Source organism: Malurus melanocephalus, unplaced genomic scaffold (assembly GCF_030028575.1).
Source record: "Malurus melanocephalus ecotype Western Australia unplaced genomic scaffold, MMel_1.1 scaffold_230, whole genome shotgun sequence".
NCBI lineage: Eukaryota > Metazoa > Chordata > Aves > Passeriformes > Maluridae > Malurus > Malurus melanocephalus.
Window position 1 is genome coordinate 730,703 of NW_026623462.1, and position 26,095 is coordinate 756,797.

Here is a 26,095-nt window from a genome sequence, read left to right on the forward strand (position 1 = left end):
CAATGTTACTTTATGATGTAACCTTAAAGTGCTTAGCTTAAAACTCTTAGGGAAAAGAAACATGTTGCAGTGTGCTTCAATAAAAGTTACTGGTCGAACCACATCATCTTTAGTGTTTAATGGCTAAATGCAAATTTAACTGTTACATGGAGGCAACTCCASCTGTTGGTTACCTGTGTTTTCCGGGCCAACACAGGAGCAGGTGAGTGGGGAGCTGTTCCTGGAGCTGTTGTACTGCTTCATTGTCTGTTCTGCTTCATTAGTCCATGATCTCACTTGCCAGCTGCTCCAGGTGATTCATTTCCCTTGGTCCCTGCTCGGTGAAGTCAGAGCTCAGCTGCCAGACTCTGACTGTCCCAGCAGCATCCCCTGCTGCCAGGAGCCGCGTGTGCTTGGTGTTAAATTCCAAACAGTACACKGGGCAGTCACTCACGGACTGCTTCAGGGACACAGTGGGCTTCTGCATGCTCCTCCCCAGGTCAAACAGGTGCACCTCTCCTGCAGACACAGACATTCATTGCAGCTTCATGGCAACAGACATCGTATCTAACAGCAGGTGAGTATCTGCTTAGTCTGGAACTGAGAGTTATTTTTAACCTGTTTCCCCTGCTGATGGGTGTCTAGGCTGTGACAGACAGCTGACATCACTGCAGGCAGCACACATTTGTTCTGCTGTCAGAAACCTGAAACCAGCTTGCCAAATTCTGTGAAATCTGCATTCTTCAACTCAAAAATCTTTGGGCAATTTTCTRAGGAAAAAGTTCTCATTTTAAACCATTAGTTCTGAAAGTAGATTTGAAAAACAAGCTGGAAATAGATTTAGCCACAGTGATCTTTGTGTCCTGTRAGTGACTGTGGCAGCAGATTTAAAGGTACCATCAAAAATGAAAAATAACTGTGCTGGGTCGCCTTGCTAAAGTTAGAAATTACTCCCTTGCACTAATTATACAGTGCAAACAATGGCCTCTGCTTTGTGCTTGTGGGATCTGCTAATCAGTACAATCGACTTGCACTAATTATACCCAGCACACTCTTAATTTTACACCCAGAAGGAGGCACCTGCAGTTACTTGCCTTCCCCAGATGCAGCTGCAAAAACCAGTGGTCGAACTGGAGACCAGCGTACACAGAACAGGTATTTCTTTGATAACTGTAGAGCAAACAGGGGCTGTGTCTGCAACATGGAGTGTAAGTGAATTTGTCCGTCGGTCCCACAGCTCAGAAAGAGGTTCCTGGGGGAGGGAGGAAGCAAGAAACAACTCCTTGTTATATTGCTAAAGATGAAGAACAAAAATCAGTCAAGGAGCATGACCTCGGACCATATTCCTGCTTTGTGAAGGTCTGAGTGTGTTTCCTAAAGCAGCAAATGCCAGGCTCTGGGCTGTAGAGATGCAGCTTTGTTACTGCCCTCAATTAAGCTTAATGAGGGCTTGTATTGACCACTGATGGGTTGTGGCCCAGGGCTGCCTGAGAACTGCTGATCTAGAGCCGAGCATTGTTGGAGCTGGGCTTGTCTCATGCAAATTAAATGCAAACCTGGGCTGTCAGCATGTTTCACTGGAACAGGGCTTGGGGCCTCCTGGGATGKTGGGTGAATTGCTGGCAGAGATGGGAGTCTCTCATTTAAATTCTGGCAGCTACTGGTGAGTTTTCTTATGTCAGAAAAATCTTACTGATTTAGTAAGATACTTAGTGATCTGCCCAAGAATTTCAGTTCCTTGTCAGTTGTAGTATCTAGAATGATCTAAGGMAGGTGCTAACATTGCTCATGTGCCCACATGCAGCATATTCTAGAGGGCAGCTTCACCAGAGCCAGTGGATGTTGTATCTCCTACAACGGCAAGTTCCCAATGCCAGGTGACCCTTTCTTGGATCTTGTACACACACCCCCAAGGGCTATTTTAAAAACATGTGTTTAGAGCCAACATTGCCATTGTGGCTCATGCAGCACTTGCCTGTGGAAGGGTGAGCAGCTCACAGAGTAGACAGGCCCAGCATGGCTGGAGAAGGCGAGTTCTGCCGGTGCCCTGAGGGGAACGGAGCCACCGGGATGTGGGAGAGCTGGAGTCTGGGCTGCAGTGGAGCACCTCAGGGAATACCCACCTTCCACTCCCACAATGAACACACCGGGATCAAAGTGRGAGAAGGACAGCGAGGTCACCCCCACGGCTGCCTCTCCCCAGGCCATCTGGGGAAAGAGAGACAGAGCTGGTGTGAGCTGGGGCTCCAGAGAGAGGCACASGCAGGCAGAACCTGCTGGGGACCCAGTGGGTTGTTTATGGCCCTGCTTGTAGCACTGCTCAGCCTTTAACCTCTGAATCCCTCCCCAAAAGKGGTTCACATGAATTAACATTACAAGCAAGTTCTCCATCCCAGCAACTTCTCTTTGAAGCATGGCAAAACCTTGGTTGTTGCCAGTCTTCCAAGAATGATTTCCATATGGCAARGGAGATGTGGATCAAGGGTTAGTGTGTATATTCTGAAAGGACTTTTCTTGGCRCTTCTCAGAGAAGGGCAAGCTCTRACAYTTGGGATCCAGGGTTTGGGGTGTTTTTGTGGAATGAGCTCTCTTTGAGCTGCTGAACTCACCTTCTTCAGCCGAGTGCTGCGAGGRATCTGCTGAGCCACGATGGCAAATCCTTCGGCCAAGGCCAGCCGCCCATCCCGTTCCTCCCTCCACACCAGGATCTTCCCATCTGTGGACACGCTCARCAGCCGGGGGTGGTTTCTGTGCTTCTCAGGTAACCAATTAACCTGTTCCAAATGCCATGAGCTCAGTTCAATGGGGATTGTCACAACTGCCCAGCCCATAGTGCCTGCACCTACCTGGACATAGAAGCTGAGCCAGGCACCATCCTGGYACTGAACCAGCTTCTGCTGGGAGCTGGCACAGACACAGATGCAAGGAGAGAAATGCATCCAGGCATTTAGGGATGAATTCTCCAYTGCAGTTTCATTGTGGTTCACCTGCCCTCAGTTTTAGGTTGGGCATTTATGGCACTTTGAACCAGCTACAAACAACCACATTTTCCTGACTATCAGATGAGAAAATACACAGATTGTCCAGAGTCATAAGGCCCCAGAAGGGAAAAATCCTTAGGAAGCCAGACTGCATAACATGCTTGTAAATCCCCTTAAAATATGTGGCTTTAAGCTTCCAGTTAAGGATCAGTGACACTTTGTGACTTGKGTTTTTAAACCACTCCAAGTATCATCGGCTGCATCTCCATTAATAAATKGTTAGTGTGGGAATGGGTCTGCTCTTCACTTGTCCTGGACAGTGAGAAGTTATTTTTTACAGGCTAAGTGTCTGTTCAGGAGCTAGATTTGGGGCCAACCAAAAGAGAATATAACTGCTGAAATGTCTATAAACTGCCTGACTGTGGATGGAAACCAAAGGGATGACACAGAGCAGTGGCAACTCTCGTCTGCTCCAGTCCTGTCTGCTGTTGATGTTCTGTTACCTGATAGACTGGGTCAGTGTGGGTGTCATCTGTCATCCCTGTCCTCCAGACCACAGGGTCTTCTGTCCTGCTGGTGTCCCACACCACCARCTCCCCACTGAACAGGCCACCTGAAAGGACAAAGGTAAAACATCTAAGTGACAGCTCAGCTCAGAACAAATGCACAAATGGAGCTGTGGTGGATAYAGACCCACCAGCTTCAGAGGTTGGGCACCTCTGTGCAGAGCACAGCCAGTTCTGGGGTAAGAGAATATTGCTCTGCTGAAATAAGTTTGTTATTCCCTTACAGCCAGGGCTGGATTTCTTTCTGTCACCCCTCTCTGAGGGGATCATATAAAGGCAGATATCACTGAAGAGGCAGCAAGTCCCAGCTCAGATGCAACAGTGCACTTATCKGTGTTGGTGAACATTACTTCCTCAGTTTGAGGAGCTGCAACACTGTTTTATTTAATAGGAAATCTGAGGCTGGACTCAGAGAGAGAAATGAAAGGATCCAGGGTGCAGGAAAAAAAAAGGTTTCAAGCATGGTCTAAGGGCAAAACCCACCAGCTATCAGTGATGGCTGGGAGGGATGGAAAGCCAGGCACATGACAGAGCTGGGAACATCCACCACCAGGTCAGGGTGCTGTGGATTCAATCCYCTTCTGTCCAGATTCCAGGTACAAACGTAGGATTTTTCTGTGCTCCAGTCCCCATCATCCAACCTGAAAAACAAAAAGCTGTATCTTGCCTTGCGTGTTCCAAAGGGTGCCAGTGCTCTGGGAAACCCCACTGGTCATCTCAATGTGCTGTTCTGTGTCCCCTCATGAAGGAATCATGAGAAGATGGAACTTCTCTGTGGGCTGGTTTATACAGGATATGCCAGGGCACATTCTGTGCCTAGTAAATCWCAGGTACAATTTCCCTATTCCAAGACCTACTCACCATTCAAATAATGGGAACAATCAAAAGGGCGCATATGGAAAGTTCATGGAAGGAATTCTGCTGAGGATACCCACAGACACAGAAACTGCATTCTCATCTGCAAACAGCTGTAGACTGGGAGAGCAGAAGGAGCAACTAACATACAGGTTTGCCCTGTTTTACTCTTCCCTACATGTTCCCTCATGGATATGCTTTTTGGTGGGGCTTTTAATATAAGGAAGAGGAACACTGAAAAAAAAAAAAAAAAAAAGTAAAGGCCTTACACCAGTAAAGCCAAGAAAGGAGGGGCATTAATGTATTAGATAAACAATTTCTTATTTCAGAAATCCTTAAATGTGTGTTGTTACATGTCCATGGCACCAGGCACATGTGTGAACAGGTGCCAGGTTCATCTAGGGTGCTCAAAGACCACATTAAACATCACGATCTTAGTGAAGATAAAGCACATTCTCCCAAACCTCACCTACAGATATTTGCAAGTGCATCTGCTCTTTATATTTTTTTAACAGAATCTACCTAAAAACAAATCAGTAAGATCATGTATCCGTTTTCAGGGTGGGGGAAAGGTAGAAGAAATAAAAGATGTGTTTTTAGACTTGACTGAGATTTTGTTACTTTGAAGATGAATTGTTTAACTTCCATAAGGTGTATTTTTATGTCAGTTTATTACTGCTGAGAGAGCAAATATATTTAGACCTTAGGTCAGCCTGAGACATCACCTCAGCCCCAGCTGCAGTGCCAAATCCATCTGGATACTCACCGGCCATAGGAACACGCAATGACAGACCCTGTTGCATTCCATGAGACACTGGTGACCTGCAGGTTTTGATCCTGAGCCTCTGGGTATGACAATGTGTGCAAACACARCACCTGAGAGAGATCAAATCCAAGCACTGAAGCAACAATCTCTGAACACAAGAGAAATGAGATCTGTGCCCACCCCTGTTGTGACTGTGTTATAGTGTGGGCTTTCCTCAGTCCAAGGATTTATGTGAAAAGGTTGTTGAACTCCTGTTGGGAAACAAACCCACAACACAACTGTCACTCAATCACTGCCTCTCAGAGAGTGCACAGCTCTGGAAGGCTGTGCCAAAGGATTCACAGCAGCCACTAGGTGTGGGTCTGTGAGTCTCCACAAGAAACAGTTTTAAAATGCCAGTTTCAACATGTACTGTCTGATACAAATTGCTTCCATTCCTGAGCACTGTGCACTCACATAATCTAAGTAGGAAGAGCTGCCAACTCACTGACTGCAACTGTTCCTAGATCCCTGCTAGGCTGGAGTGCTCTGAAGGGGCTGAAGAAAAGCCTACACCAATGCAGGCTTCCTCCTCTCACTCAACTCAGTCACTCAACTGTTCTTCAGCAGGAAGAACAGTTTTACCAAACAAGCAGAAAGCTGAAAAAAAAACCTCAAAGCAAACCCACCTAGTAATGTTTAATTATTAGAACGTGGCAAGAACAGTGACAGCAGTAAGGAATAGAAGTAATGACTTAGACTAACTGGAACCAACCCTGCTTGGACAATGACCTGAATTCTGTCACTTACTGTTTCATCCTGATCTGTCCAGTTCACTTCAAAGCCATCAAAGGCGTGGCTTTTCCAGTTTTTGTTCAGCTCTTTGATAACAGTATCCTCCACTCTCTGAAGGAATGACAGAAGGCCAGTGTAATCTACTTGGACTTCTTGCTGGACGTTTTGGACAGAATCTTTGCTTTGCTCCGTCTGCACTGCAGCATCTTGGGCTGTATGAGACTGTGCTGCAGCTTCTGCTGTTGAAATTTTCCCAGTCTGGCAAGATTTCTAGTAAAAGAAAACAGGCAGTCTATAATCCAAGCAGRAAAACAAACATTGCACAAAGCATTCAAAGCACCTTCCCCTTTCTGGTGTTTCACAGAGACATCCCAGCCCCTCTGCACAGGTTCATGGTTAAACACAGGGTGCCGGTCCAGGTGTCGGTGATGTATTTGTGACCTTCCCATAACCTGATCTGAGGCAGAGACACCCGACTGCCAGTCAGGTTGAGGCAGTGCTCTACAGCATGGAATGGGAAGGACGGGAGAAGGTAAGAAGGCAGCGAGCTCCAGAGTAACGAGCGAGCAGCGCACACGGTGACAGCACAGCATTATCGSCTCTCAAACTGCGGGGCGGCAGCCCCTCGGGCGGTTCTTTGCCAATTCGCACGTAGGGGCCAAATCAGCAAAACGCCAAAAGGGCAGAGGCGGCGGGCAGACACSGACCCCGCTGTCCCGGCCCCGCACGGTGCCAACATCTCCCTGCGGGCGAGGTTTCGGTCCCGGGCCGCACTGGAGCYGCAGAACCTGCGGGAGGGTCACGGACGAGCCCGGAGGGATAAAGCCGCGGCCAGATCCCGGAAGGTCCGGGGAAGGGGCTGCCCTGACAGCCGCCCCCCTGCCCRGAGGGGCACCCGAGCCCCCCTGCCCCCAGGACCAGAGCGCGGAGCGGGAACGCCCCGCGGGTCTCTCACCGCCTCGCAGCGCGCGCTCCGGGCGCTCCTCCACAGCGACTGCACATCGGCACCGGGAGCCGTCACGTCCGCGAACATGCCGGGACCGGAGAGGGCCCGGCGGTCCCGAGGGGATCGGGGGGTCGCTCCCGGGGAATCGGGGTTCGCTCCGGGGGGATCGGGGGTCGCTCCCGGGGGGATCGGGGTTCGCTCCCGAGGGGATCGGGGGTCGCTCCCGAGGGGATCGGGGGTCGCTCCCGAGGGTCGCAGCCGTCCCGCTCCCACCGCCCGCGCCTCCGGTTCCCATGGAAACGGGCGCTGTGCAATGACGTCACCAGCCTGCGCGCGGTAAACTGAGCCGAACGGCGCCATGTTGGGGAAGGGCACGGAGGGGCTGTGCGGGGCGGGCGGCGGTTCTATGCSGGACACGGGCACGGGCTGCACCGGCACCTTTGTTGGAGCCGTGCGGCTGACGGAGGCTTCTTCTTGCCCTTCGGCCGCTCCTGCCGTACTCGCGCTGGGGTCCCGCTGGTCTTGCTGCGCCGCCGGGGCACGAGTGGCGGCACAGGCGGGAGGGCGTGGGGGCTGCCAGGAGTGAAGATGGCGGCGGGGAGGGGGCGACAAAGCCGAGCGCGGTGGGGAGGGAGGTCGGGCCGTCCTGTGAGGGAAGCGGGGTTTGAAGAGAAATCCGAGACTGTCGGCGCAGGAACCCCGGTGTCGTGCCTGTGGCTGCCCCGGAGCCACRGGCGGCCGTGTTTTGAGCCGCTGACGCGCCTTAGTGCGACTCGGGACGAGGCCCAGCRGAGACCCCGCCCTCCTCGGGGAATTCTCCCTCATGTCGGACACAGCGGTGGAGTTCCCGGTCTATCWCCGTGTGTTTGCACAGGGAATGGGGCCGGGGGCCACCTCAGTGCACACACAGAGCCGGAGGTGTGCTCTGGCTTTGCTCTCAACCTTCGTTGGTTTTAATGGGGGAATTATGGTAATTTATGGCGAGGGTGAATTACCGTGTGACCGAGCTCGCTGCACGCCCGCGGGGCAGCTCTCCGGGAGTCACCCCGGTAGCCGGGTAACAGCCGCTGTACCTGGATAACCTGTGCTGTTCCCTGTTCCAGGGACACTGGCTGGAACAGCTTCTTTAAGTGATTACTCCTAACAGGTATGACTGTGCTTGGAGGATTTTTCTAACGAACTCATTGGAACAACTTGATGATGAATGCAGAGGCTAAATTTAGTGCTGGCATAAGCRGGCACAGATGCACCAACTTCAGTGGAGTTATTCTGGCTGTTGCTGGGAAGGAGTCTGGCCTGTGTGTAGGAATCACGATTGCAGGACACAGAGTAGGAGCGCAGCAGAACGGTCGTAGTGCTTTCACCTCGAGCACATGTGAATACATTTATATCATAGCTGAGTGTAGGGATTCTTCCTCGGAACTAAAGTATTTCATAATTAATATCTAAATAAGACTCCMTAAAACTGWTAAAGAACTATTACAGCCATTTTAYAGASAGTGRAACTGAAGCAGAAGGAGGTTCAGTGGTGCCTCCTTCAAGAACAAGAAGTCTCAATGAAACTGAATCCTCCAGAATTTCAAATCCTGGCTGTGTATCTGCTGTGATTTTTCCCATGGCTGGTGTGGACCATCACAACATCTCACAGAAGAGCCAAGAACACAAAAGCATAAACACCCTTGGGCTGGACTGATGGCCCTTTTAGCTCTGTCATCCCTCTCTGATTAGCACAGGAGTTCATCTGAATTTCCAAAGTCCGAGTTTGGAATCTCCAGCAGCAGCTGGTTCGTGTGGAAGCACAAGCAGTAGCAGTTGGAGACTGTCRGGATGTAACTGAGCACCTTCCCAGCCCGCTTCTCCTGCAGACAGCCTCCTCATTTTGAGTCCCTGCAAGGGGCAGCTTTTCATGTGTTGAAAAACTGATACTAAATATTTAAACCCAGTAGCGGAGTGGTTTTCTTAAGAGGGTCTTAATATTTAAGATTTATYCCCTATAAATAGATCATCTTCAGTCATCATTAAATTATCTTTAATTGGTATGATTAAAACTGCCAAGGCATATTACTCTTTMGTAGAGGAGTAAATATTACGAGTGTGAATTAATATACAGGCTGCATCATCATGAAAATGCTAAGCACAAATTTAGCAAACTGCAATTCAAAACTTTAAATAACTTGTTGGGGAAAAGGAGAGAAGTTTGAGGTTTTTTTGAGATGGCAGAGATAAGAAAACTGGAATTTAAGTATGTGAAACACACCAAAATAAATCAATTTTTAAGCGAGTAATATGCAAAGTTACTGCAAATGTAGAACATGTTCCCTGTATTGTGGTGCATGTCTGGGCTTTTTCTTCCCTGAGGATGAAAAAGAAGCAAACAGYTCCAGACAAGGACTGTTCTAAGTARCTGCACTTTGATCCTTTATTCCAACTTCTCTGATTTGCTGGGGTTTCAACATATCAAAGGTGTTTCAAGAAATCTTACATTGCTTATTTTTTTCTGGCCTGGCAGTATCAGATATATGGATGTTTTTGTTTCACAAAACACATCAGAAATAAGGCAAAATCGGAGATTAGTGGGGGAGGGCTGTTACTTGCCKGAGGCTACCCAGTCTCTCTGAAGTGGCTGCTTTTACACTGCTGATCTGTGCTTTTCCCTCTCTGTTTCATGAGACAAAAGTAGGAAGTTTTCACTTTCACGTAAAGGAGTAAATCAGCATCAGAAAACAAGAACAAGAGAAGGTTGAGGTAAAGAAAACTAAAACAAAAGCGAGGGGCAAAGGACCAGAGAAAAGACTGAGCTGTAACAAGAAACTGCACGCTGGGGTGTGATCACTGTGACCCGAGCAAAAGAAATAGTCTGAGCTGAATTTCAGTAAAAATTCCCCCACTAGTGGGTGCAGTCGCTGCCCTCGATTTGTGATAAATGCAACTATTCCGTTCTGTCGATTCTCCAGACAGGCGAAACAGCAGATTGTACCCGAAAATGGAGAGATGTAACCGAGCCTTCCCCTTTCACACCTTCCCCTTCCACCCCAAATAGATGCACGTGAAAATGGCATACATAAACAATGTAACACAGATCAATCTGGCTATGAGAAAGAGTTCTTTGGCTTCAGTCTGGCAGTGAGTGCCTTGACAAAGGATCGAAGGCATTGCCTYTGGTGATTGATGACTGTTCAGAGGAACAGAACTTCTTAAATATTCTCGTTTATTCAAAGCAAACCACAGCCAACCAACAAAACTCTTTAACCAATCCAGAACCTACTTGTCCCTCCAGCTTGTATAACCAGCAAGACCTAATTCTGCTCCCTGATTTTTCCCTTCGCAGCTGCGCACCACTGAACAGCCCAAGGTGTGGTCTGGCTGAGGTTTGGGTACTGAACTGTTTCCTTTGCATTAACCAAAGGATGTAATACGGAGTTTGAACTGGCTTTAGGCTGACATTTTTTTTCTTTTTATTTGGGCATGGACAATATCTGATCAGTTAGTCCCATGTTCCTTTTTCATTAGAAATTCGTGATTTTAAAATTCACTAAACCTTGAGGGAAGTGAGGTCCCCACAACTGTCAGTGTTGAAGCAATGTCTGTGTACCCCACGAGGTGCTCAGTAGCTTAATAAGGGTTCAGGTCCTCATGTGGACTCTGTTACCTCAAGATGTGTGAATTCCTCAGCTATTTCTTTTCCAGTGCCATCTGTAATGGGCTTGTGCATTTTCTCTAATTTGTGACCTCCTTTTCCCTGTTCCCCCTCCCAACTGTCCCTGCAAATGCTGTGCCCTTTTTGCTTTGAAAACCTATTTTTCCATCCCAGCAGAAAATATCGGCTCATTTCTGAAGTCCTGTTACACCAAAAGAATCTATCTCAATTAAAATCATTTTCAGAAGAATCGATCTCCATTAAAATTCTGGATCTACTGTGCTTTGTAGAATTAGTTGGGGGTTCCTTATAGATATGGGTGCGATTTCTGTACAGGTATTGTTTATCCCATATTCCTTCCTTCATTATTAATAATAAGACAAAGATTTTAGTCAGTGTAACCAGACCAGAAAGGAGCAGGGGGAAGCTCTGTGGCAGGTGGCAGCAAGTGACCGCCACAGGGGCACAAAGGCACTGCCGGCAGGGTTGGAATGGCAAGCGGAGCTGGCAYGGGGCCGAGTGCCATGGATTGTCCAAAGAGGCATCTGTGAAAGGCTCAGGATCCTGAATCCTGGCTGCCATGGTGCTCTGAACTCGTAGCAGCTGGGAGTCTGCCTTGGGCAGGAGATTGCTGCTGTCAACAAGGTGATTGGCAGTGTCTCTCTCCTTTTSGTCTCAGCAGCCTCTAGTTCCCGCTGAGTTTGTAGCAGCACGCCCAGCATCTCATCTCAGAAATAAAGGTACAATCTGCTGTGCCACTCCTCAAAGGTACCTGACCCTTTGCAGTGCTGACAGCATGAAAGAAAACAGAGATCACTTAAATTAATCCCATATTCAGGAACCGTGCATTACTAAAAATTAGTTATCTGTTTTGTACATCACTTCATTAACTCATACTGTGTCTGTAGTATCTCAAACGGTTGTTGGAATTTTCACTGCTATGTCTAAAGCTGGTGGCTATCTCAGAAAGCAATGTGGACAGATACTACTCTTCCAAACAGAACTGGCTCTCCTTTGCATAACTGTTTTTTCAAAAAAGGACATTGAGAAATAAGTCATTACATTCCACTTGGTACTATCAGATTTATGCTTATGTAAAGCAAGYAAGCAGAATTTGCATGACAGTTCTGGATTGCTCTTCAGAAATCTATATATTTAGTTAGTTTCAAGCATGCCACTTTCATTTCTTAGACATTATTTCTGTGAACACTGAATGTTCAATAAATACATCATAACTTTTTGGGTATGGATATGTAATTTAAGAGTGGAGAATAAAATAATATTCCTACCATGTTAGCTAAAGCAGCAAGAAATACAGATTTGCAAGGACTCCTTTTACTGATATAAATTACTCCTTTTACTGATATAAATTTTAACTCCATTAAGAGAGTTTGCATATTGCCAGGTTAGTTAGACCAGCAAAAGCACTTACTGTGAAAGCCACTTCTGGAAATGGCAAATAAAACTATCTCACTTTGATTGTTTTTTTTATCCCAAGTGTAACAGGGGTTACAAAGGATCCTGGAACATATTCTACAAGCACACAGAGATAACTTTACAAAATTATGCACTGCAGAAAGATTATCACCTTCTCAAAAGCACATGGAAGATGAAGGGAAGCAGAGTATCTTGTATAGACAAATTGAATATGTCACTGTGAGTGTTTTAACTGCTCGCAGAAAATGCCAAGCGATTTGTAATGATCACTTTCTTTTTATCGCCTCCCTTTATCTTGTAGCAGAGTGACAGTCTGGTACTGAGAAATAACAGAATGAACCACCAGTGCAGCCTGTTTCTGTAACTTCTTTCTTCAGTATATATGTAGGGTTCCCAACACAAGTACTGATCCCAGTCCAAYTGGAAAAAAAAAAAAAAAAARAAGAGGGAAAACATGACAAAACAGGGTTTAAGCAGCATGAATGTGGCTTTCTGTGGAGAAGAGTAAAAGACAATTGCACCAATTACATGCTGGTTTTGGAACTCCATGTAGCCTAAGCCTATTGAAATATATATTTGTGAGCGGGAGAGGAGGGGAAGGAGGATGCTCTGGAATGAGGCCTGGAGCTGGAATGCTGTCGTAAAGGCAGCAGTAGGAGGGAGAGCTATAAACTGGCTGCAGTCCTCAAATTTAAAAAAAGGTCCGGAAACATTTTAGTGCCAAATTATGTGACACCTTTCATTCCTGTTTTTTCTTTTGTCCTTAGTTTTCCATTTAATTGACTGAAACTTTTCCTATTTATGCCACCAACTGWGTAAGCTGGGCTGACTAAAGACATTTTTATTTTCCTCTACTCTTGCCTGACAAACTGCTTATGCAACAGCTTACACCTTTAATAACACCAATAAAACTGCATCAGAACTAAAAAAAAACCCCAGATTTCWTAGCATCAAGGCCTCAGAGAACTTGCTGCAGTGCTGGGATGTGACAGGAGGCAATTTGTAAGGAATTAACTCTGACAGTCACTTTATACAGCTGATTTTCAAAGGTCTAGGTACTAAAGATGTGTTAATAAGGGTACTGAGGCTTCATAATTAATTATATTAGCATCTCTTTGTTACTGTCTAYAACAGTAGTGCCTGGTTGACATTTCAATGGGAGTCTGGTGGTATTCTTTGTGATTATTATCCAGGAGTTCAGTTATACCTTAGCTCCCAGAGGGAAACGTTGCATGTAAATGCTGCTGTGAATTGCAGGGGCCTTTGGAGCTCATAAAAGCCCTTGAAGGAGACCCCACTGGAAACTGAATGGATGTCAGTAAAATTTCTCTAGTATGGAGTCTCTCTTCAGATACGGRTTCTCCTCCCCCTTCCTTTCCCTCCCCCCTTCCTTCCACTGAGCTGGTCCTTCTCACAAGGCTTAAGAACAGCAACATCCAGCCCTTGCTGAATGTTGAGTTCCAGACCTCTAAAGGAAGGAATACTGACCTGAACAAAGCAGTGAACAAAGTAACCTGAAAAYAGGGACTGTTTTCACAGGCTTGAATTTTCAGTGCAATAAAATCAGAGCTGCCAGAAGGAGTCCCAGAAGTGGTGAGTCAGATAATAGATGTATGGCTGTGGTGGGAGGGAAATGGTCTTACTTTGTTTTATACCACCCCACCCCCCCTTTACGAAGGCAGATGAAATTATTTTCCAGTCATGCCACTGCAAAAACAAACRTGGAGTTTAAAGGTTATTTCCTTTGTGTGTTTCTGAGAGACATTTGTTTTGACTCCAGAGGGGAAAGGAAGATGTTTTGCCAAAGATCTCAAATTCTACTCTGAAAGTTTTTACAGTATCACCTGAGGTGGCAGAGCTGCTCTTTTGTTTACTGATATATTTCACTTGTTTGTGTTAATTTAAAAAAAAACTTACAAAAGCAAATTGCTGTTTTTTCACACCAGTTGCAATTAGAACCTTGTCATCATTGGSCTCAGTTAAGGGCACAGTTTGACAAACACTTTTGCTAAGTGAGACTTGTGTAACATGCTCCTCTTTTGTTCCTTTCTTCATGGGACTCTCTTTCTTGTAACTGCATCTGCACCGAGGAACTAGACTGGAGTACTACGGGGTTATATGAACTATTTCTAATTAAAATCAGATTCAGATTCAATTTAACATGGGGCTACACACACACCAAAAAAAAAAAAAAATTACTGGCACAATGCAGGAACATTGTAAAGGGAAAGAGGGGAGGAATGTGTGGTGGGCAATGCATAAGTAGGAACTTTTACYAAAACATAGTTTGTTGAACTGAGACTTTACACTGTTCCAAGCCAGACACAATCTTTGCAGTGCACACAGGGATTACAGTTGCAGGACTTCAGAGCAATTGTTATACCAAAAAATAATAACTGTTCCTACAGACCGACACAATTAACCAAATTCCACTCACAGATCATTGTTGGCAACTCATACAGCATTTTATGTAGCTGAAGTTGGAGACCAGTTCTATTCCTGAGTTCCATCTTGGGCTCTAATGAGCAATAATTCTGAATAACTCTGGCATTCAGTTCACCTACCAGTAAAAGAATTACTTTCCTTYCAGAGCTTTTTACATTTAACCAGATTTTTTAAATGAGCTTTGACATTCTCAGATGAAAAGAATAATGTGCACAATGTATTATTATAGCAAAAMCTGTATATGACAGATTCCTACATGTTTTCCTGTCTTTTGTCTCACCTTTCCTGTCACCATACTCCTACACGGGACTCAAGACATGCTGTAGATGTTTGAGTAATACCAACTTCAGACTAATAAATTGTAATTAATGTACTCGTTCTTTGCTGAGCAATGTTGTGTGTGTTTATTTTAATCTGATACTTTTTGGATAGAGGTAGAGGTTACTCCCCCCGAGAGTTCAAATATCAATAGTGCTCTACACAACATGGGAAGTTTTTAATGATTCCCACAAAAATCGCTGYCACTTGGTAACAAGACAATGGATGAAATACACAGAGTGTAAAAYTTTTGYCTCCAGTGCTATTCCTAAGGGACCAAATCTAGAAGTGATAGTCAGCCTTGYCTGGGATTCAGCAAGAGTTTTCCTGCTGTAGGACTGAGGTGATGATAAATAAGGGTTTCAAGAATTGGCCAGAGTTAAATTCCTGGAAAGCAAATGTTTATAAATTAACTCTGTAGAAATGTTGTCTCCCTTTTAATTTCCGTATGAGCGGTGAAGATGGAGAGGATCTTCTGTAAATCTCCTTGAAGAAGCACAAAGTATAGTTTTATCTAGTCCTTGACATGTCTGAAAAGCTTATGCCTCATGTTCAGAAGTGTCTAAGGTTTCACTGATTTTCACTTTAATATTTTAAAGAATATTTTGACTGCTTCTTTGCCTCTAGTATCTCGGAACAAGCACAGGCTTTATGCAACCATACATCTCTTCATGGATTACAAGCWGGTGCTCTGGTAAGTTAAAGATGTTGGTGTAGGAAAAAATAAAGTCAGGTTTAGCAACTATGTCTAATGGACATTTCATAAAAAAATAAAAATAAAAACTAATACAAGTAGGCTCACTGGATTTATTCAATGACACACTGTTAGTCACTGCCTGTTKGTGTTACTGAACTGCTGTCCTGCTTCAAGGCAATTATCAGCCCCAAAATATTTTCATCCGAGGGTGTAAACTGCAACAACTGTGAGGACATGTGGAAGATTCTTCCGTCATTATCTCACCCTTCAGTTCCAACATGAGTGCTGGACTGGGAAGGTCTGTGATTAGTGGAGATGAATAAACAATTGGAGCTGGTATTTGACTAGTTAAAGTCTGTGCCAAACTGTGTGTGCAGTGCTGGGGGGCCTCAGCAGTTCCTGGGGGCTGTCAGACTGATCACACACAGCAAAGCAGCCCCGTGTCTCGGCCTGTGGCTCCCAGCAAGCCCCGATGTGCCAGTCAGGCTTTGCTATCAAGYACAAGCTTGTGTTCTTGAAATGTGCCTTCAACTCACTSGTGTACTCAGTAATTTGAAAGCTTTCATATACTCTAAAAATTTGTCTTGCACTCCAAGGGGGAATCTTTGTTCTTAATACAGAGCCCAARCCTGCAAGTTCTCTATGGAAAACCAGGCTCCCAGCATAGATGTACAATTGTTAAGCAGTTGGTTGCATTTCAGTGATGGTAAAATCATCCTTGTTTTGTATTTCTCTACAATGATTTCCAATTCTTTSGGATAGAAACCATGAGTGACTATTAATTACATTGACTTGTATGATTGTATACATATCCCTTTTGCCTTGTAGAAATACTTAAGGGGAAATGTACTCTTTTTTTCACACATCACTGCATTGTATTGGAAAGAATTTAGCACATATTCTGATTTCATTTGCCAAAGTGGGGACTCAGGTTTAAAATTTACAGCTGACTTGACATTCCARAAAGTAAGCATGGTTAGCAATTATGTCTCTRTCTTGTAGTAACATAGCTAACCAAGGAAAGAAATACTRGAGSTCTGAACTTCAAGGAGCAAATTTGAKATTTCCTTTACAAAGCTCTGTTTAGTCAATTATTGAGGAAARCGTGCAGTTATAACTGTRCATTTAACCCCTCAAYAGTTATTCAAGGACTAAAACTGCCTTAGAGGCAAGTTACAAGTCATGAAAACATTAGAAAGAAGTGAAGGGAGGTAACTGAATATTTATTAACAAAGTCTCTAAGTTTTTTTGGGTTCTTTTGTTACTGTCTCATGGAGATTAAACTCATATTCTTTTAATATCTATATGTATTTATTTTCTTTTTGATATATATAATCGATATATCCTTTTTTGTTGATACTAGCTAGTTTTAGGGTAGTAAAAACAGATCATGGAAATGTTTTTTTTTGAACAGTACAGCCGTTAAAATTAATGATTACTTGGTTTTAAATAAATCAATACATCACCATAATCATGTACTTCAGAAATACCTGGTAATTTATAGACTAAACAAGGGCTTCTAGTAGGGAGCTGACAGGTGCCACTTGTGCCTGCTTGGAGCTAGCTTTCAAACTTGCCACCTGTATTTCAAATTATAGACCTTCAGAGACTAATCTAAAGAAAGACAATATAGTACATTACAGGTGAGAAAAGAGTAAGAAAACCCAAGCAGATACAAATGCATAGTCAAGAGACCCAAAGGAAATAGGAAGAAAACCAAGCCACATGCATGAGCTTACCTTGTCTGAATGGGAAGATATCCAYATTAATCAATCTTGGGAGATGCAGACAAGAGTATGAGAGGAGTTTTCTCTCTGCCATGGGCTTCAGGAAGGCCTTGAAACATCCCCCTTGGGAAAGATTTAATAATCTTACATTTATAAAGTTGTGTTGCTTTGCTTACCTTTTATGCCCAGCAGTTACAATTGCTGTGTGAAACCAGAGAACTGAGGGGAGGCAGCTTCTCTCTTCTCTTTGCACAGGGAAGCACAACACAAACCCTGCACATGCGGCAGCCGTTGTGGGTGGCTGTGGTAGCGAGCACATAGCTGGTGGGAAGTGACAGCTGGGAATACAAAAGAAAAACAATTGGGATTTGGAAGCAACAGGTAGGGGCACGATTCAGAAAAGTATAGTCTAGACATCTGAGGAGGCAGGAACTAATCCAGGTCTCATAGAGTAGGTCCATTGGAAAAGCAACATGAAGAGGCAAAACAGGAAACAAGTAGGAAGAATATTCTAATGYTGAATGACTGGGAAGCAAATACAGACAGCAAATTCCTACTTCATCGAAGCTGTACTTGTTTCTTAGCTTGATATGTATCCTAACACTCATCTGTGAATGATATCCGGTTGTTTTGACAGAAAAGAGTGGCTTGGCTGTTTCTTTAAGAGCAAACGCAGGCGAGCTGTAGTTGTGGAGCTGCATTGAGCTCTTCCAGACAGGTGGACAGGAAGGGGACAAAAAGGGTTATTTAAAGTCAGCCTGCTCTCKGTGCAGTGGCAGGTGTGCTGGCAGGCAGCTCTGTGACCTTCTGGAGTCGAGCTCCTCAGTAACTGAGCTGGATGTGACTGACAGGGCTCTGTGCCCTCAACACAGAACGTCTCAAAGTTATTTATATGGGTTTGTTTAGTCTCAAGAAGAAGAGGGTCAGGAGGAGGAAGTCATYGCAGAGGAGGCAACTCATTGCTCTCCATAACCACCTGAAAGGAGGATGGAATGACATGGGGCCTGATCTCTTCTACTATGCCTGCAGTGAAAGAACAAGAGGAAATGTTAAGCTGAGATGGGAGAATCTGGTAAGATATATCAAAGAGATTTTTCCCTGYTAASGTGGCCAAGCATTGGAATGGRTGGAGTCACCATCCCTGGAGGYRTTCAAGAGGCATCTGGATCTGGCAGTGATGTGATGTGCTTTAATGGTTTGGGGGTTATAAAGGCAGTACTAGGTGGATATCCTCGAAGATCTCTTCCAGTCTTCATGATTCCATGTTCCAAGCTAAGGAAGGCAGTGCAGGGAGACATGGATGCTACGAMGCCAGAGCACCGCAGGCGAGAAACTCGACCTCACCTATGGCACGGGAAACGCTCGGGCTGTCCTGGGGKAACGCCTCAGGTAGCAGGACCGCAGCCTTCTGAGGACCATTTGGGATCGATGGTCCCGAAATCCATTCCTACCCCTGGATCTGCCCCGGTCGGGGGAGGGCTCGGTGCCTCCACAGCCGTGAGGGGACGGGGCGGACGGGGCGGGAACTGCGGGGCCTCGTGTGTGGCGCCGCTGTGAGGACGCGCGGGCACGTGCGGCGCGCGCATGCGCGGCCCCCTTCCCCTGCACCCCCCCCCGCGCGCCCCCGCCCTCCCGCGCGCGCCGTCCTCTGTGTCTCCGCGCCGCGGYYACGCCCCCTTGGCGCTCCCCGACCAATGAGAGCCCGGTTTGGGGCGGTTTGGGGGCGTGGTCTGTGTGCGGCTGCGCACACTGGGCCTCTCCGGCGTGTGTGTGTGTGCGGGGTGCAGTGCGCTTGCGCATCGCTCCGCCCGCGGCACAGCGCTCCCGGGGCGGGGGGCTCGGTGCGCAGGCGCGGTGCGGCCGCCGTGGCCCGGCCGGGGGGGCCCGCGCATGCGCGCCGCGTGCCCGCCCCTCGCCAGCAGCAGAGGAGGAGGCGGTGGTGGCGGCTCTGGGCGAGGGAGCGCGAGGGGAGCGAGAGGCGCTGCTGCCACTCCGGTATCCGGCAGGACCGCGCGGAGGAGGCGGGAGCGCCCCGGCGGCGGAGGGACTTGAGCGGCGGCGGCAGCAGCAGTAGCAGCAGCAGGAGGAGTCAGCGCCCGGCCCCCCCCCCCCGCGCAGCCCCGTTGCAGCCCCCCCTCCCTCCCGCCCTCCGCGCTCCGCAGCCACCAACATGTCGGCGCCGGCGGCCAAAGTCAGTAAGAAGGAGCTGAACTCTAACCACGATGGGGCCGACGAGACCTCAGGTGAGGCCGCGCCGGGGGCGGGACGGGAATGGCGGCAGCCGGCGCGGCCTCCGCCTCGCGCCGACCGCCATTTTCCCCCGCCGCACGGGCCGCGGCCGCGCCGGGGGCGGGCGGAGCGCGGGCCGGGCCGGGCGGATGTGCAGGCCCAGCGGCGGCGGGAGGAGGCCATGTTAGCGCCCTTTTGTCTGCGCTGCCGGCCCGGCCTCCCTCCCCGCGGGGCCGGGCGGGGGGCGCTGCGGCTCGGCGGAGCAGCGGGACCCCCCCGCCGCCCCTCCCGGAGCAGCATCCGCGGAGCCTCATTGTGCTCCGCCGCCATGATGCGCCGCCGCCTCCCGCGCCGGCCGCGGCCGCGTGGTGCTGCCGGGCCGCGCGGGGATGGAGCGGCGGAGACACGCGGTGCTGGGGCCGCCCGCGCTGGCCCCACGTGCGATCGCGGGTTTTAAAGGTCGGGGTTGCCCCTGCCCGCAGCGCCCTCCCCTCGTGCGTCCCCGGCGCCCGCGAGGGGAAGGGTAGAGCCGTCCCCCAGCGCGGGCCGGGCCGTGCGGGACTCGCTCCGGGCGCTGCTCCGCTCCAGTCGTTTCCCGCTGCCGCTCATTCATCTCCCGCGCGACGGGTTAACAGCGCTCCGTAACCCAGGCCTCGGCCAAACTTGGTCCGGGGGGAGTGCCCATTAGAAAATACCTGCCAAACAGCGGCTTTCATGTCTCTTTCATTTGTAACCGTCCTTCCGAAACGTTCTTTCCGGTTTTTGGAAGATGGCATGTACTCAGGGTATTTCTATTGATACTCCAGTGCTTTCTGAATTATTCTACATTCCTTCAAATGTGTTGGTTGCAGCAAATGTGGCTTAAAATTTTTTAATTCAATTATTGCTGACTTACGATTTAAGTTCGTATGTTAAACTGTGTGGGGGGATGTGAGCTGTGGTACGTAGGAGTGAACTCACCTTAAAGSCTGTTTTATCAAACTTCGTTGCACTTCAGCTGCAACAGTGTGAAGCCAGAGCCTTGAGGCCTTGTAGCATCAGTGACATTTAATAGAAATACCTGTGAAGTTCTGCAGTAGATCACTAGAAAAGGTCTCAAAGACAAATCCCAGGTGATTTGTCAGGCTTGTGACTGAAGGGATATTGACACGTTTTCATTTGTTTTTCAGAAAAAGAGCAACAGGAAGCAATTGAACACATTGATGAAGTACAGAATGAAATAGACAGGTAAACATTWTCTAACTTTTAAAATGTTTTAGTAGGAATTGARATAYAACTGACAAAAGTGAAAGTGTTTRGTATRAAGTAAGCACCCAATAGTGCTTGCTGCCTTTGAACTCTGTCAAGATAGACGTGTGTTCTGACTTGATTAGAGGCATTAAAATAACAAAGAAGTGTCCTGGTTTCTTGCTTAATTGTGTATAATTAAAGAAGTAGAACTTGACTTTAAAATTTTAAATTAATTGTGGTTTTTTTGATAATAGAAATGTATTTTGCACTGGCTTCTCAAGTTAATGTGTAAAGTATTTGGCTAAAATATTTCCCTGTTAACAAGCAGAACTAAAATCTTGGTTGAAAAGTCTGCTTTTATTATACATTTTTATTATAATATTTATGTGCTTTTGGAATAATACACAGAAAGTCTCTCTGAGATGTTAATTTTGTATGSCAGAGCTCTTGGGGCTGTGGGTTCTGTATCAGTCTTTGGCTGGATCTTCTCTCCRTGCCCACTGTCCTACAAGGACTGCAGGTGACTGTTGGGGCTGTGACCATGTGAAGCTGTTGCAGTATCAGGGTTTTGACTTTTTACAACTGCAATTAAATTTTAAGTCTAGCCTTGACTTGCACAGGGTACMACATTGCTTTGCTGTAGCTTCCTTGCCTGCCCAAAAGTTACAGGGAGCAGGYGATGTGTTACCCATCTTTAAGTCTTACGCAAATAAAATGTTCAAGAGGTAAAACACTGCTTTGCTTTGCATAAATAAAGGTTCARGGTGTTTAGAGGGTTCCATTCAGAYCATTGAGATTCCTTCGGGCAGAATTTTTTTTTAACAGTTATTAAAGATTTGAGCTTCTGGTGTTTTTGGGATTCTTCATTTGCTGAATATGGCAGACTGGTCTTATCAGACCTTTTCAACTTTTAGTCAACTGCTTTGATGCGTCCTTAAATCCCAGTTCCTTCCCTGTGGTTAATATAGCTCTTCCTATTACAGACTGAATGAACAAGCCAGTGAGGAAATTTTGAAAGTAGAACAGAAATACAACAAACTCCGCCAACCATTCTTCCAGAAGAGGTCAGAATTGATCGCCAAAATCCCGAATTTCTGGGTAACAACATTTGTCAACCACCCGCAAGGTATATTCCTAATAGTCCCCTTTTTTCCCATGTAAATTCAATGTTTGGTTGCTTGTTAGTGTCTTAAAGCTCTGAGGGTCTTGTAGAGTTGTCACTGAGCATRCAAAACACTTCCTTTCTGTCCTAGATTGCATTTGTTAAGCTTTTTCTTTCTTACACTTGTTGACCAAGGGAACATCTTGTTTGCTAAAATACTTGAATATTAAAATTTCTTTCTGCATTTTAAATTGCAAGTTTCCTACTTTATCCAGTTCATTGGGAACTTCAGGAAAAAAAACCMAAAAAATTATTCTACTTTGTTTGGGTGGTTTTTAATTGGAAATGAGCTCCTTGGGACTCTTGACATTAAACTTTCTACAATACAGGTTTGTAGACTGCTTAGATTGGGCAACTACRTGCATGAAAATCTATTTCAGAGGGAAGGGTGGGTATTTGTGGGTAGGTTGTTGGTTGGTAACTTGAAAAGAAAGCGCCATGAGAAGTTGGGTGGGACAGATGTGTTGCTTTTTAGATCTTCCTGGCAATCAGTTTCCTGTATTTTGCCTGTATGTCACACGATTCATGACTTTGTTAATGTGGGATTTCTCCTTCTCTCTTAGTATCTGCACTGCTGGGAGAAGAAGATGAGGAAGCACTGCATTACTTGACCAGAGTTGAGGTGACAGAATTTGAAGACATCAAATCAGGTTACAGAATAGATTTTGTAAGTCCTTTAAATGATTCCTTCACTTGTGATTTTAATATGATTTTAATTGCATGTTGAGTTGTAGTTTGTAACTCTGCAGTTAGCCATTTAATGCCAGGTTTACTTGGCACGTGTTTCCATTTTGTGGGTTCTAACTCATTGCTTTCCACTCTGCAGTATTTTGATGAGAATCCCTACTTTGAAAATAAAGTTCTCTCCAAAGAGTTTCACCTCAATGAAAGTGGAGACCCATCTTCAAAATCAACCGAGATCAAATGGAAATCTGGAAAGGTATGTATAGTATGTGGGAGAGCACAAGTGTAACCAAGTGAAGACATTACCAAGTGCATTAGCTTGTCTCTTCCTTTGCCAGGATTGAGACTGTGTTTTGTTGTTTCCTTAAAATAACTACTAAATGAGGAATTCCAAGGACAACAGGTTTTGGGGGATCAGATAGCAGTGTGTGATCTGTTTTCTTTCTCTATTTCTTCATGTCTTTTCCAGACACCATGTCTTTGTAGAAGTTTCAGCCACACAATAATATCGGCATACCTGTCACCCCGGCAGTTTTCAAGCATCATTAATTTGGTGCAGTTCAGTTCTCTGAAAGTTATATGTACGTCAGTGTTATCCTGAAGATTTTATACTGAGTATTGAAAAGTAGAGCTGAGGGTTGCAGTTAAATTGCTACTTATTTTGTCACCTTCAGACCAAGGAAAAAACTTTAATGCTTTTTGTACTGAGAGCTAGAACTTTTCTTCTTGTACTGGAAATTGCATTCCTGTACAGATCAGTTGAGTGATCTTTACAACACACCACACAATCAACAYGAATTTTGCTGTCGTTCTTACTGAAACAGTCTAAATCTACAAATGCTGTCATTTTGTCAAGAAAAAAAAACCACTAGAAGTTTGGTCTTACTGTGTGATCAAAGAAATAATTTATTTCATTTGAGACTTTGCAAAAAGATTGTTGCAAACTTTATTGCACTTCTGGGTAAGGTGAGAGATACACACCTTATATATGCTCTTGTGACCATGTGTTCTAGCAATTTTCTTCCACTTATTACAGAGAATGGCCTGAAGACTTCAAAGCAGGAAATCTTAGGCTAAGAAGGTCTAGACAGGTCTTTATTTCAGAATGAATACAGAGCTTAGAGGTGTAGAGACTTTTTTAAATTGGGTGTCTCTAGTAGTTTGCTACAATTCAACTACKCTGAGTGGTATTGTGAGTCCTTTTAAGTTCAGTGTGTCATTAAACACTTCTCATACTTGTATTTCCCTGGGCTAGGGAAATGTTAATCAAATGTGAGATCCTGTGAATTTGCAGTGTTCATGTGGAGGCCATTGAAAGAAGCAGGCAGGTTTAYGGTTCTCTCATGTTCATGAGAAGTGTAGTATCTTCTGTCAGTTGTTTAGGTTTCAGATGGTTTTTACAGACTTACCTTCMAAGAGGGAGTGGAAAGTGACTTCTTATGGTTGTTTAAAAAAGTAAAATTTTGGTGCTTAAAAAAAAAGGCTGTGAAAAGATAACTTTAGGGAACTTCTTAACTTTATTTTCAGGACCTGACAAAACGTTCAAGCCAGACACAGAACAAAGCCAGTAGGAAGAGGCAGCATGAAGAGCCAGAAAGCTTCTTTACCTGGTTCACTGACCACTCTGATGCAGGGGCTGACGAACTAGGAGAGGTCATCAAGGATGACATCTGGCCAAATCCCCTACAGTACTACTTGGTAGGTACAGCCYTAGGCTGGGGATCTACACCCCAACAGCACTGTGAAAATGAGAGTGAATTTGATCACTGTAGTTGATGTTGCAAATGTGTCTTTAAGGTTCCTGATATGGATGATGAAGAAGGGGAGGGAGAGGAGGATGACGATGATGATGAAGAGGAAGAAGGATTAGAAGATATTGATGAAGAAGGAGATGAAGATGAGGGGGAGGAAGATGAAGATGATGATGAGGGAGAGGAAGGAGAGGTGAGTAATCTTGCCCTTCATTCCATTCATCTGGTGTGTGAGAGGGATTGTGTTTGAATTCCAGGCCATTGTGACAAWGGTGAACTGGTTCTTTTCTGCACGCCAAGGTGTTTTGGAGGGGCGAAACAGAACTGTCACTACATTAACTTGTAGAATGRTTTCAGGGTAGTAATAAGTATATTTGTTTATATAAGAGACAGTGGAAATACATAGTTTCAGTAAATTTGTGAAGGAAATGCTCTAGAAGGACTGGGATATATTAATGTGATTTTTACTTCATTACTCAGCATTCTAGCAATGCTTTACATACAAATGGCTTTTGTTGATACACCCAGTCATCCTCCTCACCTGTTGTCTTATTTCTGCTTATGGCCAGCTTAGTTAAGACTTTGTTTTGGGTTTAGGAATTAGAAATTTCTTTTGGTAGCAAGTGGGATTCCAGGGTGTTGGGAACTTGGTTTAGAATGTCTTTGTTTCTCGGAACTGGGCGTGGTGTATCTGACTTCCAGCAGCACAAACTACTTGGAGTGAGAGGAAGGGTGCTCTGGGCTCTTATTTCATAACCTAGAATTTRGCACGTGAAAGTTGAAGCATTTTGSTTTTCAGAGGTTAAAATGAGGGRGTRAAAAGATGACCCCTTCGCTTTCCACATGTTAAACTCATGTCAGTGCTTGTAGTGAATCTTAGTCACTGTTTCTCAAACCTCTGATTTTGTTTTCCTTGGGATACCCAATATAGAGTGATTTCTGTGTAGTCAGTAGCTGGGCACCCAGGGCAAGTGTTAACCATCCTTTAGTGAAAGAGATGATCATACTGCACCATGAGTAACRCTAAATGTTCTGGTCACTGCATTTACTATCTGAAGTTTAGTGATTAGATTTATTTAATTGTTGCTTATCTTTCAACAGGAGGATGAAGGAGAAGATGACTAATTGAACACTGATGGATTCCAAACCCCCTTTTTACCTTTTTAATTTTTCTCCAGTCCCTGGGAGCAAGTTGCTGTCTTTTTTTTCTTGTGCTCAGTCGCCTTGTTCTCTTGAGGTCTCTTTTTCTCTCCTCTACACCATGGTTCACGATTTATTTTGGGGAAATACCTTGAGCAGAATACAGTGGAAAAGAATCTACCAGTTTCTGTTTCAAGTTCATTTTTATCCCTTTCTGTCTCAAAACAAAAACTGTTTATTAATTCAACACACCATGTTCTGTGGGAAAAAAGAAAACCTTCTGCTCCCTTCACTCTGCTGGAAGCTGAAGAGTGCTAGGCCCCTGTGTAGTAGTGCATAGAATCTAGCTTTTTTCCTTCTTTCTCTGTATATTGGGCTCAGAGATTACACTGTGTCTCTATGTGAATATGGACAGTTAGCATTTACCAACATGTATCTGTCTACTTTCTCTTGTTTAAAAAAAAGAAAAAACGAAAAAAAAAAAATAAAAAATGGGGTTATAGAAGGTCAGCTGGGGTGGGTTTCAGATGTTTGGGTGGGTTAAGTGGGCATTTTGACAACATGGCTTCTTCTCCTTTGGCATGTTTAATTGTGATGTTTAACAAACATCCTTGCAGTTTAAGATGACACTTTTAAAATAAAATCTTCTCCTAATGATGACTTTGAGCCCTGCCACTTGATGGAGAATCAGCAGAACCTGTAGGATTTTATTTGGAATTGACATTCTCTATTGTAATTTTGTTCTTGTTTATTTTTAAATTCCTTTTTTTT

At 45.4% G+C, this 26,095-nt stretch overlaps 2 protein-coding genes across 2 annotated transcripts; one reads left to right on the plus strand and one right to left on the minus strand.

Annotated features, from left to right (window-relative positions):
- Positions 1–95: 95 nt before the first annotated feature.
- Positions 96–7,692, minus strand: DYNC2I2 (dynein 2 intermediate chain 2). The gene is made up of 9 exons (XM_057374612.1): positions 6,877–7,692; positions 5,937–6,191; positions 5,148–5,257; positions 4,010–4,167; positions 3,464–3,573; positions 2,589–2,753; positions 1,955–2,187; positions 1,074–1,231; positions 96–498 (listed from the first exon to the last, which is right to left on the minus strand). The coding sequence occupies exons 1-9, from the start codon at positions 7,690–7,692 to the stop codon at positions 260–262; spliced, it is 2,244 nt and encodes a 747-aa protein (XP_057230595.1). The 3' UTR covers positions 96–259.
- An 11,324-nt stretch (positions 7,693–19,016) lies between these two features.
- SET (SET nuclear proto-oncogene) lies at positions 19,017–26,087 on the plus strand. Its single transcript, XM_057374626.1, has 8 exons — positions 19,017–19,371; positions 20,527–20,584; positions 21,571–21,713; positions 22,313–22,416; positions 22,576–22,689; positions 23,961–24,131; positions 24,231–24,377; positions 25,286–26,087. Exons 1-8 carry the CDS (start codon positions 19,299–19,301, stop codon positions 25,307–25,309), a joined length of 834 nt encoding a protein of 277 aa, XP_057230609.1. The 5' UTR covers positions 19,017–19,298; the 3' UTR covers positions 25,310–26,087.
- The last annotated feature ends 8 nt before the right edge of the window (positions 26,088–26,095 follow it).